Raw genomic sequence first — 19,007 nt, forward strand, 5'->3', positions numbered from 1 at the left:
AAAATGTGTATTTTAGTACTGAAATAATAACAAGTGTACTTTCTCTGCTTGTGATTATTATTGACTATATTATCCTTTTGATAATATTGGTGTTGTATTCTTGGTTATAAAATGCTAATATCATATTTATTAGGTATGCTTATGTTCTGTATTTTTGTATTTAATCTCATCTGATTTTAAATTGTATATTATAAATAATGTTAATAATATTTCATTAGCATTAGTTATAAAAAATAACTTACTGATTTTTATTGTGTATTGACTGAAGTCACAATAGTTCTGAGATAGTTGGAAAAAATAAATGTATTTTAATGTGCTGCTATTTATACTTGAATTATTTTATGCTTGTAATTGTCTTTAGGAATAAATTGTACCGTCTATTTGAAATCTTAGAAATCCTTTGTGTTTGCGTTAAGATTGTCATTACATTTTCTTGTCTACCAGCAATATAATTCAGTACATACTTGTAGTTCTCCTGCATGTTTAATGTATAAGACCAAATATTCAAAAATATTAAGTATCAGTTATCTTGGAATTTTATTATGTGTATATCGACCTCTCTGTAAATCGGTGATTCTTAACCTTTGAGAAGGATCACAGACCCCTTAAAAAAATCTGGTGAAAAATGTGAACTGTCTTTTGAAAAAAGTTCAGAAGCACATTTTCAAAGTATAAAACTTTGTTTTATGGTAGTTCATAGACCTCTCAAAGTCCGTTCATGGACCCCAGGTTAAGGACCCCTGTAATGTTAATGTCTAGTTTTATATTAATGTACATTCATATTAATGAAAATGTGTGATTATTTCTGGCAGATATTTTTGAATTGCTATGTTATCACACAACAGGATGTATTTTACTAGACGATCACTTAGTAAGCATTTAATACTTATTTGTCTTTTAAGGCACAGTGGAAGTTAATTTATAAATATACTATGAATATTTTTCCAGCTTCATGTGCCAGTGTGTAGAACTATGCTTTTGTTTCTAATAATTTTTATCCTAACTGGCACTGTTATCTAATTAGCTAATGTAGAATTTTGGAAATACTATTTGGATGCATGTACAACCCAAATCTTGAATCTTGTTTTCTTTTCAGAATCATATCAAAAAGTTAGAAGGAGAAACTTACCGATACCACTGTGCTGTTCCCGGAAGCAGGAAGACAAGCCTTATGGTTACAAATAGGTATTGACTTCAAGTGACGTTTTTTCAAGTGCTAACTATGTAGATTGTAAGAATTTTAAAGATTAAAATGGCAGAGGATTTATAAAATTATGCTTCAACTACAAAATGTTCATTGTCATGGAATCATAAAAATACAGAACTAGATAGATCCTTTGAGATCATCTATCTCTTCTGACCCTCTCATATGAAAATGAGACTCAGCGTAGTTCAGGGGCTTAACCATGTTACACAACTTTCGAGAGACAGAGTCTAGAATGGCCTTTGTAAGTGCAGTGGCGTTACCATTATATGTGAATTAAAACGGTGAATTCATGAATCATTTTTTCTCACGGCTTTATTTTGGGTGATTAGCATACCTTTTTAAAAGAGTGGTATTATTTCTGTGTGCTTCACTTTTTTCCAAGTATCTTGGGAGTGGTAGATAATTCTTCCCAATAAAAGAACTTATTCTAACTTTATTTTATTAGGCTTATTTTCCTGATATTTACCTTACATCACTTATTCTAAAATGGCAATTATAGATTAATAATTTTTAAAATATTTTAATCTATGCATTTTTGTAGGACTAAGGCAAGCCCTTTCAGTAGGCAAAATCTGCATTAAATTCCTTACTACTGCCCTTAAATATATTTAGATGGGAATGAGAGAAAAGAAGGTTAAAATGATAGGATTCAGGCTTAAACCTACAAGCTTTTTCAAAGAGAGAATTATTTAGTCCTCTGATTTGTTCATTAATTAAGAAGTAAAAATAATCACAAAACAATTAGTGTAAAATGTGGTTTTTACAGATTTGACAAGCAATCTTTTATTTCTATGTCCTTGACAAGCAATCACTTATTTCTATGTCCATAATTTTATGTTGTCTCCATTGGATTAGACCAAAAACAGTGTTTATCTGTATTGTGTATTGTAGTTAGCTTCAATGGCAGTGTATTAATTCATTTTAAAATTGTATGCCTTTTATGTGATTCAACACTAGGCAGTGGAAGCCAGTTAGGTTTTTTTTGGGGGGGTGGTAATCTTAAACACTTTAGTACTTACTTGATTTAGGCATTTTGTAGGAATATTAATGTGTACATTGTACATATGGTTTTCTTCAAGTAAATTGAAAAGTCGTAGTAATTTGAAATCTAATCACTTACAGAGTTTTTTCAGGAGGCAGTTAGAAAAATAACATTCCTGACCTGGGCAGTGACTTAGTCCCCTTGTAGCTTTAGTAGGCGCTGACTGGAATGCTTTTTGATTACGAGGTGGTTACCATTATGCTGATCTGGTTGACCTTTAATGATTACATAAATATAGCATTTCTTCCAAAATCAGTATTTTAAAAAATAACTCTAATCTTTTATTGCTAACATTAGGCTTATTCATCACATATACTATAGGTAAGGAGTCAAGAGAATGTTAAATGGCCATATAGTAAATATTCAGGCTTCCAGGGCCATTCTTTGTTTCCTAACTACTTTCCTTGGCTCTTTTAGTGGGAAGATAGCTGTGAACAATATGTGAATGAATGGGGATGGCTGTCTCCCTGCAAATTTTATTTACTAAAACAGGTCATGGGCTTGATTTGTCCACAGGTTATAGTTTGCCACCCCTGATATAGATAATAATTGAAAAGATGAAAATAGCTGGTCCCAGTATTTTTTTTAAATCATTTTTTAGAAGCGAAATGCAAACTCTCATGAACTAATTTGTTAAGCTGTGGCTCCACTAGTTAGTCCTCCCTCCTACATGATATTTTACTGTAGTAATCTTCATCAGGAAATTGTTCCCTGAGCAGGCGTTTTTTTTTTTTTTTTTTTTTAAACCATCTGTCTTAGTCTGTTTGGGCTGCTCTAACAGGGTACCATAGACAGGTGGCTTACACAACAGATATTAATTTCTCACAGTTCTGGAGTCCAGGATCAAGGTGCTGGCAGATTGTGTGTCTGGTGAGGGCACATTTCCTGGTTCATGAATGGCTGTCTTCTAGCTGCGTACTCACATGGCAGAGGGGCAAGGGAACGTTCTCTGGCTTCTTTTATAAGGCCACTAATCCCATTCATGAGGGCTCTGCGTAATCACTTCCCAAAAGCCCCACCTCCATTACCATCACTTTGGGGTCAGGATTCAATATACGAATATGAGGGGGATGTAAACATTCAGTCCACTGCACCGTCAGATATATGACAGGTACAGGGCCACAGAGCTGAAAGTTACGTCTTCTGTCCCCTCCCCATGTAATGGGGAGACCTGCCAATTATCAATGACATCACAGTGTGACAATGTTACAATGATGTACAGACTCTGAAGACAGGGGAAAAACTCAGTCTAGTGAGGTGGCAACCAAGGTCAGGGGAAAGTGTTAGCTAAGGAGGCTTTCTAGCTGAGGAGGTTCTTGAGCTGAGTCTTACAGTGAATAGAAATGTCCTTGGTAAATAAAAGGCACGATGAGGCATAAAACGGTGGCACTTTGAAGAGTAAGAGTAGTTTGGAATGGTTGGATAGTAGAATGTTAGTGAGGACGTGTTGGGAGATGGGTCACGAGTCATAGGTGTCTCCTCATGCTGTCTAAAGAGTTTAAGTTTTATCATTAATGTGATGGAAGATCACTAATTTTTTTTTTGAAGTATGGACTGTTATTTTGCTTTTCAGTATTGCAGCTTTTCACTCGGGGGTATATGCACACCATACACACATACATCTCTCTTTTTCCTTTCCCAGGTTTGCAAACAAGAAGTAATATGATGAGGTTTGTAGTTCAGAAAGATCTCTGGAGGCAGTTTGATTGGAGGAGGCTCAGAATGGAGGCAGGGGAGCCAGTCAGAGACCATATTAGTTTTCTCTTGCTGCACAACAAATTACCATAAAATTAGCAGCTTAAAGCAACAGACTTATTATCTGTGTGGGTCCGGAGTCAGGTAACAGCGTGGCTGGGTCCTCTGTTCAGGGTCTCACAAGGCTGAAATCAAGGAGTCAGCTTCCTTCTGGAAGATCTTGGGAAGAATCCCCTCCCAAGCTCATTTCATGTTGTCGGCAGAATTCAGTTCGTTGCAGTTGTAGGACCGAGACCCGTTTCCTTGATCTGTCAGCTGGGCGGCTGCCCTCTGTTCCTAGAGCCACTCACGTTCCTGGTCATGTGGCTCTCTCCATCTTCAGACGAGCAGCTGCACTCTGAACTCTGGCGTAGGGTCTCTGACCAACAAGATTAGGTCAGGCCCACCCAGATAAACTTTCTTCTAAAAGTCACGTGTGGCTTATAACAAAACCTAATCTTGGATGTGAAGTCTATCATATTCGTAGTCCTGGGGATTATATGGGGCTATATACCAGAGGGCGGGTGATCTTGGGGACCATCTTAGAATTTGTCTACTACGGAGACAGGCGGTTACCCTGATAGCAGTGGTGAGGGCCTAAACGAAAAATGAGGGCAGATATAAGGGGGTAGAGACCAGCGGCTGGTGGGTGATTTAATATGGAAGACAAGATGACTTACTGGTTTTTAACCTGAGTATTTCAGGGGAAAGATGATTTGTTTTGTTTTTGTTTTGAACTTAGTTTGTCATAGCTTTGAGATATCAAAGTAGAGATGCCTCTGTAGTCAGGGAGACATACAGATACAGACAGGTATAGGTGTAGATAACTGGGGTTTGGATAAAGACCTGGAGCTGAGACCTTAGACACCACCCTGAGAGAATATGTTGAACAGAAGACCAAGATTTGAGCTCTGGCCAACGGTGCAGGAGGAAGAAAATGAAGGAGATGTAAGGTGGCAGGAGAACAATAATGCTGTTGGAACAATCAAGAGTAGAGTTTTACCTTTAATGAAAAAGAATATGAAAACGAATATATGCGTGTATGAGCATGGCTGGGACATTGTGCTGCGCACCAGAAGCTGACACGTTGTAACTGACTGTACTTCTTCAATTTGGAAAAAAAAAAAGAATAGTTTTAAGACAGTCTGAATGGTGAATTGCCTTTGACAAGTGATTTGTAATAGTTACCTTCAACTCGCAGCTCTGCCATCTGATTCTCTGCTAGGCAGGAGGCAGGGGGAGTGGAGTCCACTTCCTGGAAGCTGTTTGGAAGGTGTAAGGGTGCAAGCGCGTAGTCTGGGGATGGGGACGCTGAACTTCCTACAGGGCACAGCACAGCCCCAAACATGCCCAAAGTTTCAGCAGCAGGGTGCAGATAAATAGAGTGCCAGACGTCTGTATCAGCCCCCACTCCCCACTGGTCCCAAGTTCATTCAACTCTACCTTCCAAACATCTAGAATCTAGCTCTTCTTTTCACAGCCGCTGCCTTAATTGAGGCTCTCACTGTTTCCTGATTGGACTGTTACAATCAGTCCTACCTTGAATTGTCTACGCCCATCGCTCCTCCATTGGCCACAGCTCACTTTATCCTGTCATCTCCCATTGTCTGTAGATTATTAGGTTAATGTCAAAATTTCTTAAAAGCTCCCCATCCCCCTGCAAAAAAAAAAAAAAAAAAAAAAAAAAAAGCAAGCCTTTAAAGATCTGATACTAAGCTAATTTTCTCACCTCTGTATATATCTGGTACTCCAGCCACAGACTTCTACATTCCTGAAATAAATCTTCCCCCTTTTATAACCCTATATACATTAATGCACTGTTCCCTTTGTCTGGAGTGTTACTTCCCTTTCCCACCTAGAGACCTTGTTCTTTCAAGAATCAATTCTTAACGCCACCTACTTCAGCAGCACAGTCAGCCCCTCTCTCCTGGGCTGCAAAAGAGTTTCCTGCACCCACTGCCATGGTGCTTACCTGACTGCAGCAGCATTTATCTACAAGTTTGTCCCCCTTCCAGCCTGTGAGCACCTCTCAAGCAGAGACCCTGTTTTCTTTGTTGCTTATGAAAAATTCTCCTTTCCTAGTTTTGTTTTCTGTAATAGAAACTTTGGAATGAAGTCTAGTTACATCAGTAACTAATCTGGATCCCACACTGGAAAATCAATGTGGATGCCCTTTAAGGGTTCTGTGATTTTTTTTTAATTGCTATTGAGTAAAATGGGATACTCTGTGATACAGTGTTACAGTGTTCAGACCTGATATTTGTTAGTGGGTCTGACGTGACATTTGAGGTCTGTGACATTTCCTGCACACTCTTTCTTGATTAGAAGGTGTACGTGATTGACAGTAAAGAACAATTAATAATTTTCCAAGTAAAACATTTTCAGGGGTTACTGCCTTTACTGCTTCCCAGGTGAGAGTACAGCCTGTTCCTTATGTGTTTCAAAGAAAATGATTTCAGTTTTCTGGTCAGTTTAAAAAGAAAACATGACACTTCTCTGAATTTTGCAAGACTGGCAGAAGGGGAGTCTTTGGCAGTCTCCTTGTGAGTTGGTAGGTGCCATGTTTGCTCTTTATTTGACTTATCCAGGCTTTTTTTTTAATTTATATGAAGCATACTCTTTGTTAGTGCTAGGTTACGTTGCTTACCGAGCAATACCTATGTCGTCCAGCAGAGAGAAACAATTAGAATAATTAACTCCCTGTCACTACCTGCATGCTTTTGTCTTGTAAAATAGGCGAGTGTTGTGCATAAAGGAAGTTGAAATCCTAGGCCACACGTCCGTAGACTGGCAATACCCCTTTGAGGATTTTGTGCGTTCTCCTAGTGTCGATGGAAATCTGCTCAAAATTTCAGTTGAGGTAAGAAAACGTGACTCACACCTTTAGAGCCAAGAGTTTGTTAAATGAATGGAAACGAATACTTTATGACTCTGTTGTACACTTAACTCTACAAAATGTTTGAAGGATTATTATTATTATATGCTGAAATGTAAGGAAAGATATTTGTTTGTGTACTTTATTTTCTGACAGTGTTTGTGTTGAGTGAAATATCAACTCTGTCCACTGATGCTTCCTTTTTGGTAGAACAAAGCATTAGTAAATAGAAGGGTTTCTAAATTTTCATATGGATACTACTTTGCTATAATCTTAAATACTTCTAAAAAGATTCCCTTTTTTAGACTTTTAAAGAGGCTATTATAAATATTATGTCTGAAACATTCATGTTTAATAATACTTGGCATTTACAGAATTCTTTTACATTCTATAATATATAATATGTTTTCATGTGTTTCCTCTCCATCATTTTCTAAGGAAGAACTTTTTAATTACATAAAAAGTAATTAGCAAAAATGATATCCCATCTTTTGCTTGGTTCTCAGACTCATTTTTCCTTGAAATGTGTAGTTTTTATTATATATAATATAAATTAAATTTCACCCCTTTAAAAAATGTAATTATTCCAAAGATGATAATTTCCATAATACATTTCTTCCTAAACAATAATGACATTATCTCTAATATTGAAAACTGTCTGAAAAACATTTATCATAAAAAACAACAAGTTCGTACTGTGTAGCACAGGGAACTATATTCAGTATCTTGCAGTAATTATGGTTTAAAAGAGTATGAAAATGAATATATGTATGTTCCTATATGACTGAAGCATTGTGCTGTACACCAGAAACTGACACACATTGTAAACGTCCATAAAAATAAATTTAAAAATGAAAATTAATAGTTAGAGATGTAACTACTATTGTCCTTTAACTTACATTTACTTTTATTTTTATATAAGTTTACAAATAAAAGAAACTATGATGAAACTATACCATCTTGCACTTCAGCCTTGCCTCCTTGTAGAGCGTCAAAATTTAAAGAGTGCCTTGGTGTGGGAAACACAGTTTTCAGACTATGAAAGACTGTGTCACTGTGCAATATGTGTTACAGATTCCTCAGTTATCACTTTTCTTTCACATCAGTGGTGAGAACTGACTCCATGTATTTTACATTATGTAAGAATTGTGTCTATCAGCCAAGGAAATGAAGGAAGGGTTTTCTGATTTGTCAGATGTGGTGAGTTATCAAGTGGTATTCCTGTAGGCTGTTTATCATCCCCTGCAGAGAGCCATTATTTTATGCAGATAGATACATACTCATCCAATTTCATAAATTCTAACAGCTTGCACATGGAACCACTATCCTTGTACCAGAATGATTTATTTCTTATCTTACCTGAATATGTGTATTTGGTTAGTCTGCTGGTTATAAAATAGAGTTGACATTTAAGCATTCAATTAAAGGTTATAATTTTTTTTTTCTTCCCAGTAATAATTTTTTTTTCTCTCACTGTTTCTTTTGAAACAGAAACAGGGTCTGTTCCACAAAAAGGACAGTGCCAATCAAGGCTATGTTCAGAAAATTTACCTGCAGGATACCATCACGGCAGAGGTAAACAATTTATTTTAAAGAACGTCCCCTCAGTTGTTTGGCTGAAAGATGAAAAAAAAATCTGACATAATTAATAATACCCATTATTTTTCCAAAAGACCTTCCACTTAGAACTTTGGATGGATATATAAGCTTAAACTAATAGGCCGTGGGCTTAAATCAGGCAGAAGGGTCTTAGCATGACATGTATTGACTGTGTATTCTTTGGACCTGTGTGCAGAGCTCACGTTCTTGACTTTGTACCTTTCTATTCCTGCACATGAGCCTGTCCTTGTCGTTACCGTTCATGGCAAACGTTTTGTTTTCCAGAGAGCGTGTCATGCCATTGAGGATGCGCAGTCAATGAGACAGCAGCAAAAACTGATGAAGCGGTCATCACTGAAACCTCTCAGGCCCCAGATACCATCTTAATCACAGGTCCCAGGGGGCTGCTGCTGGGCGCAAAACCCATCACGGTCTTGTCTGTAAACCACTCCTCTTTATCTTGCTATCTTCAGCTAAAGAGAATTTTTCAAGGAATCCTTTAGTTTTAGAGTTCTTTTCCAGAGTAGTTACTGTTGGATTTTCCTTATTCCCCTTTAGTTTTGACTCTGATTTTGTAGCTGTGTGTATGTGAGCAGTCCCCTTTGATCCTGCCACCCGGATAGGTCAGACTCTTAAAGAAGTACCAGTTTAAACTCAGTGAAACTTCGATTAATGTCAAAATTGCAAAACAAAGGCAGTAGGCTTCTTTTTAATTACAATCCTTACTGAAGAATAAGAAAGGAGCTTAGGAAGACTAGTGTTCCCTGAGAGGTTTCAGACAAGTCTTTGGGCAAATGTTGGCTATTTTGTTTAAGGGTAACTTGTTCGATAATTGAAACGATACAACATTTTTGGTAAACCAGGTAATTGACCTAAGAGAAACCTACTGAAGGGAGAAATGACATGTTTCCTGTTTTCTTTTCATGAAAACATTATTTTCTCCTGATAAAAACATGTTTTGCTTAGGTGCTTATTTTTCCTCCTTCAAGACGTGGAAAATCAAGCCTGAAAATATCTACACTGTGTCCTCTCGGAGTTTTGAAACTTGTTTACTTGCTCTTTCAAGGTGAACTTACATGGCACAATTATAATGCGCTGATGCATGAAAATGTTGCACTTTAAGTTTTTCAAGACTCAGAAATATGTAAGGTTCGATATTTTTTTATTTCCAGAAGTTGTTTTTTATAAGTTGAAAGATATTTAAGGGCATCGTAAGCTAAGACTTAATTTTAGTGTATAGCTACGAATGTATTTTAAATACTTAGCAGGAAGAATGAAAAAAATCTCTAGCTGCTTTATATATAAATAAAATAAGGCATCTACCAACACTGTGGAACGTAACTGGTAGCTGTGTCCTCTGAGGGCAGGCCTCTGAGAATCAGTTCAGGACACTTACTTTTGACCTTTTCTGCGTCTCATTTATTCTGGTCAGAGATATACTGCCTATTAAAGTTTTGGGGAAAAGTGCTCAAAAATACTTAATTTCTTTGGCTGAATCTGTAAATTTGCTCATGGTTTTTAACATGGTATTTACCTCAAATCACCAAATTAATGATGAAATGAAATTGTAGACGCACTTGGTTTGCTCTGTTTTTGTTAATGTGTGGTTATGTTTCTACTATCCTTATTCATGCTTTTTTTAAGACTGGCCTTAAAACTTAAAAATATTTTTCTAGTTATTATTTACTGTTGACTCCAAAAAAGAGAGTGAAGTAGCTAATGCCGCAAATATTTGATACCGTACGGTGGTCTTTACCTTTTCAACATCACTTTGTTTTTCTCTGAAGAAAAGTATCATACACAAAACTTGTAATTTAAGCAGAACTTCTGTGTCGGTGGTTAATTGCAGTTTATTCAAGTGTAGTAATATTTTATGGCTTTAAAACTGATCTAATCAGGAATTTGAGGCATCTGATTATATTTTTCATATGAATCACAGCTATTGACAAGGTCCTAAGTATTTAAGAAATTATACTGACGGCATGTACAAAACATTGAACTAAATAAATTAATTCATAGAAACCTATAAATTCATTATCTCAGTTGGCTTAGAAATAAACTTCCAGATATTTGTGCTATTTTTGTTTGATTTAATCCCCTGGGACAGAAGGAATTCATTAGTAAAGTATAATAATGTCTTCTGTGTTTTTTAAAAATGATTTGAGAGTCAATTGCTTGCATATGAGCTACTGAGAGAAATAAAACATTTGGTGTATTGTTTACAGGTGTGAAAACTTTGTGGGTTTGTGTTAAATATTCAATAACATTTGCTTTGACTTTTTTTTTTTCAGATGCTTTTACGTTTTATGTCTTTCGCTTCTCTTCTTCCATCCTTTAACAGTGAGATGTTAGATTAATAGCTATGGAGAGCTCTGAAAGGTAATAGGCAGGAGACGGCTTTCCTGGGCACGTGGGGTCCCCTTTACCACACTGGGGGTCTGTGGCATAGATCTGCGGCACTGGGAGGACACAGAGAACAGATGTGACCCTGGGCCCAGCTGCCACACTGTGAAATTACCACTGCATTTGCACTGAGGCCGTGCCTCCCATGCTTTCTATCAGTCACCAACCTATGGCGGGGATACCGGGGCAGGCCCACTCCTGGGAGACAGGGAGCTCCTCTGACAGCTGACTGGCTCCGAGACTCTTCAGTAGGCTTTGCAGAACCTTTCTCAAACTGCACCGCAGCCTAGGAGGCTTTCTCCCAATCTGACTCTGTCTCTGTCTGCCCAGTTCTGTCTCCCACCCCTGCGTGCTCCCCCTGGAAGCTCAGACCACAAGTCTGAAGGCTCCCCCAGTACTGGGTTATCCAATAGGAAGAACGGGCTCACGGTGAGGAATATAGCGAAATAAAAAACGATCGAAAGATTGAAGGAAGAGCACACCAAAGATCCTTAAGGAAAATCTGATCCAGGGTGGACTTCCTTCCGTGTATTTCACGGTTTGGTATTGTTTTTATTTTGAGTTATGTATAACGGAGGACACTGGTCTCCTTTTCAGTGCTCTGGGCCTCTAAGTGCAGTTGATCTGGTGCTGCCTGGATATCTGTGTTTTTAACAGGGCTCCACATGTATTTCTAAGGCACAGCTTGGACTAAAAAATTAATGCTCTGGCTTTAAAGTAGTCAGACTCTTGAAGAGCTCTGAAATATCAATGCCAGTTAAATTACAGAGTTCCGGTTACTGCCTGCGCTGGGAGAATCATCTTTTTACCGAAGATATTTAAGGGGTAGGAGATTACCTTTATCAAAATGATCTACTCTTGAGGGACAAGGCCTCTTGACTGAGAATCACGGGGAGAAGGATGGCTAATCCTGATGAAAGTGGGTTCTGTGCTGTGTGTGTGTTGACTTTGAAAAGAAATTGAGACTCCCTGCAACAGAGGGGGTGCATTTCTCTTAGTGATTGTGCCTATGGTAGAATTTAGGCTTATTGTTTGTGAATTTATGTTTCAGTTACAAGACTGTATTGTTCAAATACTCAACATCAAGGGTCTCTTTGAACTGAAAAAGCCTTCAGAAGAACTTTTTGTTTTGTTTTTACATATTGCAGGCCTTAGTCCCTTACTAAAATTCAAAAATTCAAAATGCTCAGAAAACCAAAAGGTTTTTTATAGGTTTGAAGCAAAGACATTTGACAGCAAAATCTGAACTGAACTGACATGAGGCTTTTTGTGGTTTTTATTCTATTTGTATAAACGAGTTTGGCTGTAGCAGAATTAATATCTTTGATCATAAGATGCTGCTCCAGACTTTACTGGAGGTGTACCAGCCATGTGGTATATGAACCGTATTGCCTTTCTAAAATTTGAAAAATTCTGTATGCCTGGACCCAGGGTTTCAGATAAGAAATTGTAGATCTGTCTATCCTCAAAATTATCAATTTATTAAGTTGCCTCCGAATTTTAGAAACATCATAAACTGTCAGAGAAGCCATGAAGAACAACAGAATTTCGTTCCCTCTTCAGACTGTGCCACTGTTTCACTTCAGTTATGCTGACAAATTGTTTTGATAATGTTTTCAAAGTAATTAATGTCAACACATCGGAGACTGAAATGTTGCTGTATGATGGTGCATCATAGAGATTTATGACAACTCCAGAGAAAAACTGATTTCTGTCCCCTTGTATATTGATTGAGTAAATATCTGGTGGGTGGAGTTTTTAGAATTGACCTCCAGTGTGAAAATAATTAGAATGGTAATGAAATAAGCCAGCGTGATCTTCTAGGTTGATAGTATCCGCTCAGACAATAGTGAACACTTTCCAAAGAGGATTTACTTGTTTAGTATTATTTTTAACTTGAAGAATGACCAAGTGACTTTTCCAGAGATTGGCTATAATGCTTGAAGTTTCCTAGTGGTGGTTTAAATTCCATGGTAAATAATTTTCATCAAAATAGATTTCACATCTTGGTTTCTGAGTTACATTGTGTGTGTTGTAGAGCACATTTACCTTATACGAGCTTTTCTGCCAGACAAACTGCTCTGCTCCTTTGGCACCTTCTTTTAAGCCTTCCTTTTCTATAGATTGTCTTTTTTATCTTTTCTTTTTAATGGCACCTCTCTAAATATTTTTAAATTCTCTGTAAGTAGATACTGTGCCACGATGGGCACACTGCAGCCTATGCACCAGATAATTTGTTCTTACAAATAGTTTTATGGGAACACAGCTACACCCACTCGCTGCATCGGCGCCGTTCTCACCCTGCAGTGGCAGAGATGGGCAGTGCTGACAGAGGCAGGATGGCCAGCAAAGCTTAAAGTGTTTGCTCTCTGAACCTTTACAGAACAAGTTCATCAACCTCTATATTACACTGTATAATTAATCTCACAGATGGGACAAAACAAGACACTAAATGATTTGCCCAAGATCCTGTGGTGAGGTGGGAGCAGCAATTAGAATCCGACACTTACGAGCTTCTCTTTCTTGTCTCTACATCCTCTTCTTCTTTCTTCCTAGAAGCAACAATAGTTATATCAATTTTGAATGTACACGGCCAGCGTTGGCTTCTTGGATTTCTTTTAGAACCTTATACCCTTATCCTCAAGTGATCTATGTATTTTCTCCTCCTCTATGTTTTAGGTCTGACAGTGGCACAATCACTTCCCATAGGAACACTTGACATCTAAGTGTCTCAGGCCGTTGGTCTGAATTTTTTTTCTCTAGAGAATTCTTACATATGATCTAATGTTATTGTCAGTTTGCTAGCAACCATAGCTTCTGAGGTGTAGAAATCAAGAAATAAAATTTTGGGGTAGGACATAAAACTTTTCTCTATTTCTAATGCACAACCAGAACAAAGAATCAAATACACGATCGTGATGGTCTACCATAATCAAGTCATTAGAAAGTTCTACTGATGTGAGAACTATGAAAAACAAAATGCCCAAGGTACATACTGTATCACAGCTAGCTAGGGCTCACCAGAAGAAATATTTCTTCAGCACAGCAGGTCATATTATAGACTAATAATGTAACAAATGAGCAGTGTTCAAAGACCACAATTTGAGTGGAAGCTGTAACATTTAGGCTTCAGCAGAGGGAGCTGCTGCAAATGAGCTAGGCAAGGACTCATTGGTGGCTTAAACTGAGACGCCACACTTGAGCAGGGCCCCCTCCCTTTCCTGTGGAGTGCTGTCAGGTTCTTAACCTACTATGACATTTCTCATCAAATCTTCCTTACTTCATTCAATTCAGGGTGATTCACACTTTCCAAAGTAGTTGGGGGAAAAAGGGAGGAGGGGGCATGAATTAGAGGATTAACAGTGTTAACTTTTTCCTTAAAGACTTTCTGGACTCTGCCTGCCATTTGTTGATCAGTAGCCACGTAATGGAAGTAGTAGTTTTTGTTTGTTTGTTTTGTTTTCCCTCTTAAAGCCCAAATAAGGAAGTCACATACCTGAGAGATTCTGGGATAGTTGTAATATCAGTGTGACATTTTAATATATCTGGAATTATTGACCGTAAATACTTTGCAGGAAACAACTACTTGCCCATGTAAAAGTCTCCTGCGGTTAAAGTTTAGCGACCTAGAAAATGCTCCTTTGGAGCTGACCCCAAATGAACAGGGTGGGAATCTTGCCTGACTCTTACCGCAATCCAGATGGTGAATGGGTACTATTGAAAACATTGTTTTGTAAGGGCCATAAAGACTGATTATCCATGACTTAGACTGGTGCATAAGAATATATTGCCCATTCTATTTAAAATTAATGACTCAGTCAATGAATGTTGAATTATAAAGCAGCTCTTTTGGAAGCACCAATAATGCTTACTTTTATGTAAAATGGATTAATTTTCAGTTAGAGTTGTCACTTATTTTTTGGAGAAAATAATTCACTTGGGCTCCTTTGTTTTAGTTGTACTTAAATTCTTAGAATTGTAATAGACTATGGTTGGAAGATCCTTATATTAAGCATAAATCTATTGAACTCAGTCCCAATCCTTTGGGCCGTCAGAATAAGAATGACTTTATATATGGATAAAGCCCAGTTATGACCGCTCTTTCCTTTCCTGGCTGTTGTCCTTGTGAGACGCACCCCCCGCAGCAGCACGCATGTGTTCACAGTTCAGGGAGGAGAAGCACAGGTTTTGTTTTCCACAAGAGAATGCCTGTTCAACTGGGAACTTTTGCTTTTCCAGTTGAAGACTTGCAAACCATTTAACGCCCTCTAGTCACGCATAAATAGGTGAAACCCTTCAACTGTGTAAATGAAAGCCCTCGTTCTAGCTATAAATCCAGTGGCTTTAATTTAAATACTGAATACCGACTCTACCCAGTAACTCGGTTTGCATGTTAAGAGAATTTGGAAGTCCCTTCTGTCACGGATAGTGTAAGCCTTTTGTGGTGGAATCATGGAGTCTAGAAGAAATTACATATACCATCTTCTTGACCTTGAATAAAGCCATCCAACCTTTAATAAATGATTCTTTTAAAATAATGACTTTATGTCAGTGAGAGCCCGTATATGGAAGCACCGAGCAGTAGAATTGAAGGCTGGCCTCAGGTCCTGCCATTTATCCAATAAAGCATGTAAGGCTTTATGTTCTCATCTTTTTCTGCCTAAACCATCCCTGATTAGACATAAGTTCAGGTCATCCTATAATCTTGGTGGCCCTTCCCTTAAGTGCAACCGTTCATCCATGCCTCTTCCAGATGTGGTACCTGATCTGGATGAATGTGGCCAGAGACAACTTAGGGAGAGGGCCACTTGGGCAATCCCATATTTTCTACTGCCTTTCTAATAGTGGTAAGTATCCCAACCTATTAATTACTTTTATAAAATATAAAATATCCCCATTATTGTGCTACTGTTCCTCATGATTCTAATATATTGATCTTATCACTTTTATTTACCCAAGAATATTTTTGAGTTAGCCCTTTTATCACTTTTACAAAAAGTAAGAGTGAATTTGTGTGGTACTGTAAAAATCAAAAGACCCTGTGGAAAAAAAAAATCCCTTTACCTCTCTCAGCCTTTCTTCATTGGAAAGTAAGACCTCTGGACCAGATCTGCCTTTTTGTGACCTGTATGAATTTTACAGATACTGACCACGTGGTGGATTTTATCACTAGTGTGACGTGTGAGATGTGTTACTTGAAGGAATTCTTACTCCTTGTTTCTCACAATATCCCCATAGACATTAAGTATGTATTTTTAATGACTAATGAAGTTTTGATTTGGTTCGGTTTTAAACCACAAAGCCTTTAATAGAAGAAGAAGAGGAAGGGTGAGGTGGTGTTTCTAGCCCGTGGAGCCCCCGGATGGCCTGCGAAGAGGGGTGGCCCTCGTGTGGAGCCAGGCTGTGCTGTGAAAATGGAGTCCTGAGTTTACTTCTCAGAGGCACCCCCGTTAGCAGTGCCTTTTATTGTCTGGGGATCCAGGCTGCGTGATGCAGTCACTGCTCACACCAGGCCAGCCTAGGCTCTCCATAAGGTACCGCTGCACTTGACTGAACGTTTATGTTCCATCCCCAAAATTCAGATGTTAAAATTGTAATCCCCAAGGGGATGGTAGTAGGGGTTGGGGCCTTTGGAAGGGTAATTATGAGGGTGGGGTCTTCATGAATGAGACTAGTGACCTTATGTAAGAGACTCCAAGAGATCCCTTGCCCTCTTCCACCAGGTGAGGACACAGTGAGGGACTGCTATCTTGTCTGTTAAGAAGTGGGCGTTCACCAGACAGCAGATCTACTGACCCCATGGCTTTGGATTTCCCAGACTCCAAAACTATGAGAAATAGTTTGTTGCTTATAAGTTTATGGTATTTTTGTTTTAGCAGCCCAGATGGACTAAGACAGTCACCCATTCAGAAGAGTACCCTGCTGGTCAGCCCTGTCATCTGAAACTTTGTTGGAGTCCTTGCTTTGGATAAAGGATTGCAAATACTACCCATGTGGATTGATTTGCATGGGTTAATTTACCAAATCACCAAACCAGTAGGATTAAATTACTAAGAAATTAGGAAAAAAAAAAAAAACAAAACAAAAATTCAGTGGATATGCTTAAAAAGGATTAAAAAACAAGATACTATAAAAAAAAAAAAAAAGAGAGAAAAGGCGAATTAGAGTGAGCACCAAATAGATCTTCTAGAAATGAAAAGTATCATTGAAATAAAAAGTCAATGGACAGCCACAACAGTAAATTAAACAAAGCTAAAGTAAGAATTGGTGAACTGGAAAACAGAACTGACTCAGTACAATTCTTAGAACGCGGCAGAGAAAAAGAGACGGAAAATGTAAAACGGAAGTTAAGCAACACAGAGGACAGGCTGAGAATATCCAATATTTCTAATCTAAGTCCTAGAAGGAGAGAATAGAGAAATGGTTGATGTTTTCAGAATTTAAGAAAGATTTGATTTGATGAATGCAGGAAACAAAGTGAGCCCAGAGCAGGACAAATAAAAGTGAATCCAAACCTACACACATTGGATGGAGACTCTAGTAGTGCAAATACAGAGAGAAACACTGGGAAACAACCAGAAGAAAACAGATTACTGACAAAGGATCAACAGTTATCAGAACTCCCAACAATAGTACCCCGGGGTCAACGGCATATCTGCAAGTTGTTGAGAGAAAACCAACTGTCTGCCTAGTCAATCAGCTAAAGTATTGTTCAAGAGTGAAGGCTAAATAACCCCATTTTCAGGTGGAAAAAAGTTTTCTACTTTCAGAATCTTTTCTGTAAATACTTCTAAAGGATGACCTTCAGGAAAAAGGAAGTTGAACCCAGAAAGAAGGAATAAAATATAAGAAGCAGTGGGAACAAAGAAATTGGCAGACTTTAAATACCATTTTAAATAACCAAAATGCATAAAAATAAGCTTATCAAAACTTTGCAGGACATTTATGGAAAAAATTATAAAACTCTACTGAAAGTTTTAAGTTTTCTTAAATGGAAAGTTGTACAATGTTTATGGATAGTTAAGACTCATTAAAGAGTAACATTCAAACTCATCTATATAAATTCATTGCAGTTATAATCAAGATTCCATTAATTTCTTTGTGCAACTTGAAATGCGGTTCCAGAACATCCACATGGAAGAGCCAAAGGCTAAGGATTATCAAATCAATTTGAGGAATAAGATAAAGTAGAAGCCATGTTTTGTTCTTTCAGATTTTAAAGCTTACTAAAAAACCATAGTAATTAAAAGAATGTAATATTTTTGGAGAAAGAGATAGATTAAATGAAGCCAAATAGGCTAATAACAGACCTATGCATATGTGGAAATATGTAATATATTGATAAGAATAGTAAATAAAACCTATATGGTTCTTACTATTTAAGTTCTAGGCACTGTTCTAGGTGTTTTACGTGTTCTAATTCGGTCATCCTCAAAGGCGGCACTAAATTTAAGTCAAGTACAGCAGCATTGCTCATCACAGCCAAGGCTGGAAACAACCCAAGTGTCTATCAGGGGCTGAATGGACAAACACACTGTGGTGTACGCATACAGTGAAGTATGTGCAGCCGCAAAAAGGAACGCAGTAGTGATACACGCTGCGAGATGGATGAACCTCAAAGCGTTACAGTAAGTGAACGAAGCCAGGCACAGGAGGTCACATACATTCTGTATTTTTCCTTTTATGTGAAATATCCAGAACAGGCACATCCACAGAGACAGAAGGCAGATCAGTGGCTGCTAGGGGAGGGGGAAATGGGGTGATTACAGGGGTGTGAGGTGTTGTTCTGCGGTGATAAGAAAAGCTGTGAAACTAGAGAGGTTGTGCTTGTGTTATCCAAAAACTGGGTTTGCCTCTTGCTGGGTGTCAAGCCAAAGGACACAACCAAGCCAAAAATCAGAAGGAAGGATTTATTACTTGCAGCAAGTAAGAACATTGGCGATATCTTCCAAAGCATTATCTCCCGAACAGCAAAATTGGGTAAGTTTTAACTAAGGGCACATGCATATTCGTGAAGGGGCTTGGGCAGAGGAGAGTTCAGCATGGAACTGGGGCAAAGGTCAACAGAATGCAAGCTTTAGTTGACTGAAGTCAGTCCTGAGGGTCAGAAAAGGTCAAAATCATCATCCCACAGGCTCTAGTTGATC

The 19,007-nt window shown here is 38.0% G+C and overlaps 1 protein-coding gene across 3 annotated transcripts in view; it reads left to right on the top strand.

Moving 5' to 3' along the window:
* VPS13C (vacuolar protein sorting 13 homolog C) overlaps positions 1-10,691 on the top strand; it is a 157,412-nt gene extending 146,721 nt beyond the window's left edge. For all 3 annotated transcript variants that reach the window (XM_032481043.1, XM_032481044.1, XM_032481048.1), the window contains 4 exons: positions 1,097-1,185; positions 6,720-6,843; positions 8,350-8,433; positions 8,743-10,691. In XM_032481043.1, coding sequence (XP_032336934.1) covers positions 1,097-1,185; positions 6,720-6,843; positions 8,350-8,433; positions 8,743-8,844 — 399 coding nt within the window. In that variant the 3' untranslated portion in view covers positions 8,845-10,691. The remainder of the gene's footprint in view (positions 1-1,096; positions 1,186-6,719; positions 6,844-8,349; positions 8,434-8,742) is intronic.
* Positions 10,692-19,007: the final 8,316 nt, after the last annotated feature.

The sequence above is a fragment of the Camelus ferus genome, chromosome 6 (assembly GCF_009834535.1).
Source record: "Camelus ferus isolate YT-003-E chromosome 6, BCGSAC_Cfer_1.0, whole genome shotgun sequence".
Classification (NCBI taxonomy): domain Eukaryota; kingdom Metazoa; phylum Chordata; class Mammalia; order Artiodactyla; family Camelidae; genus Camelus; species Camelus ferus.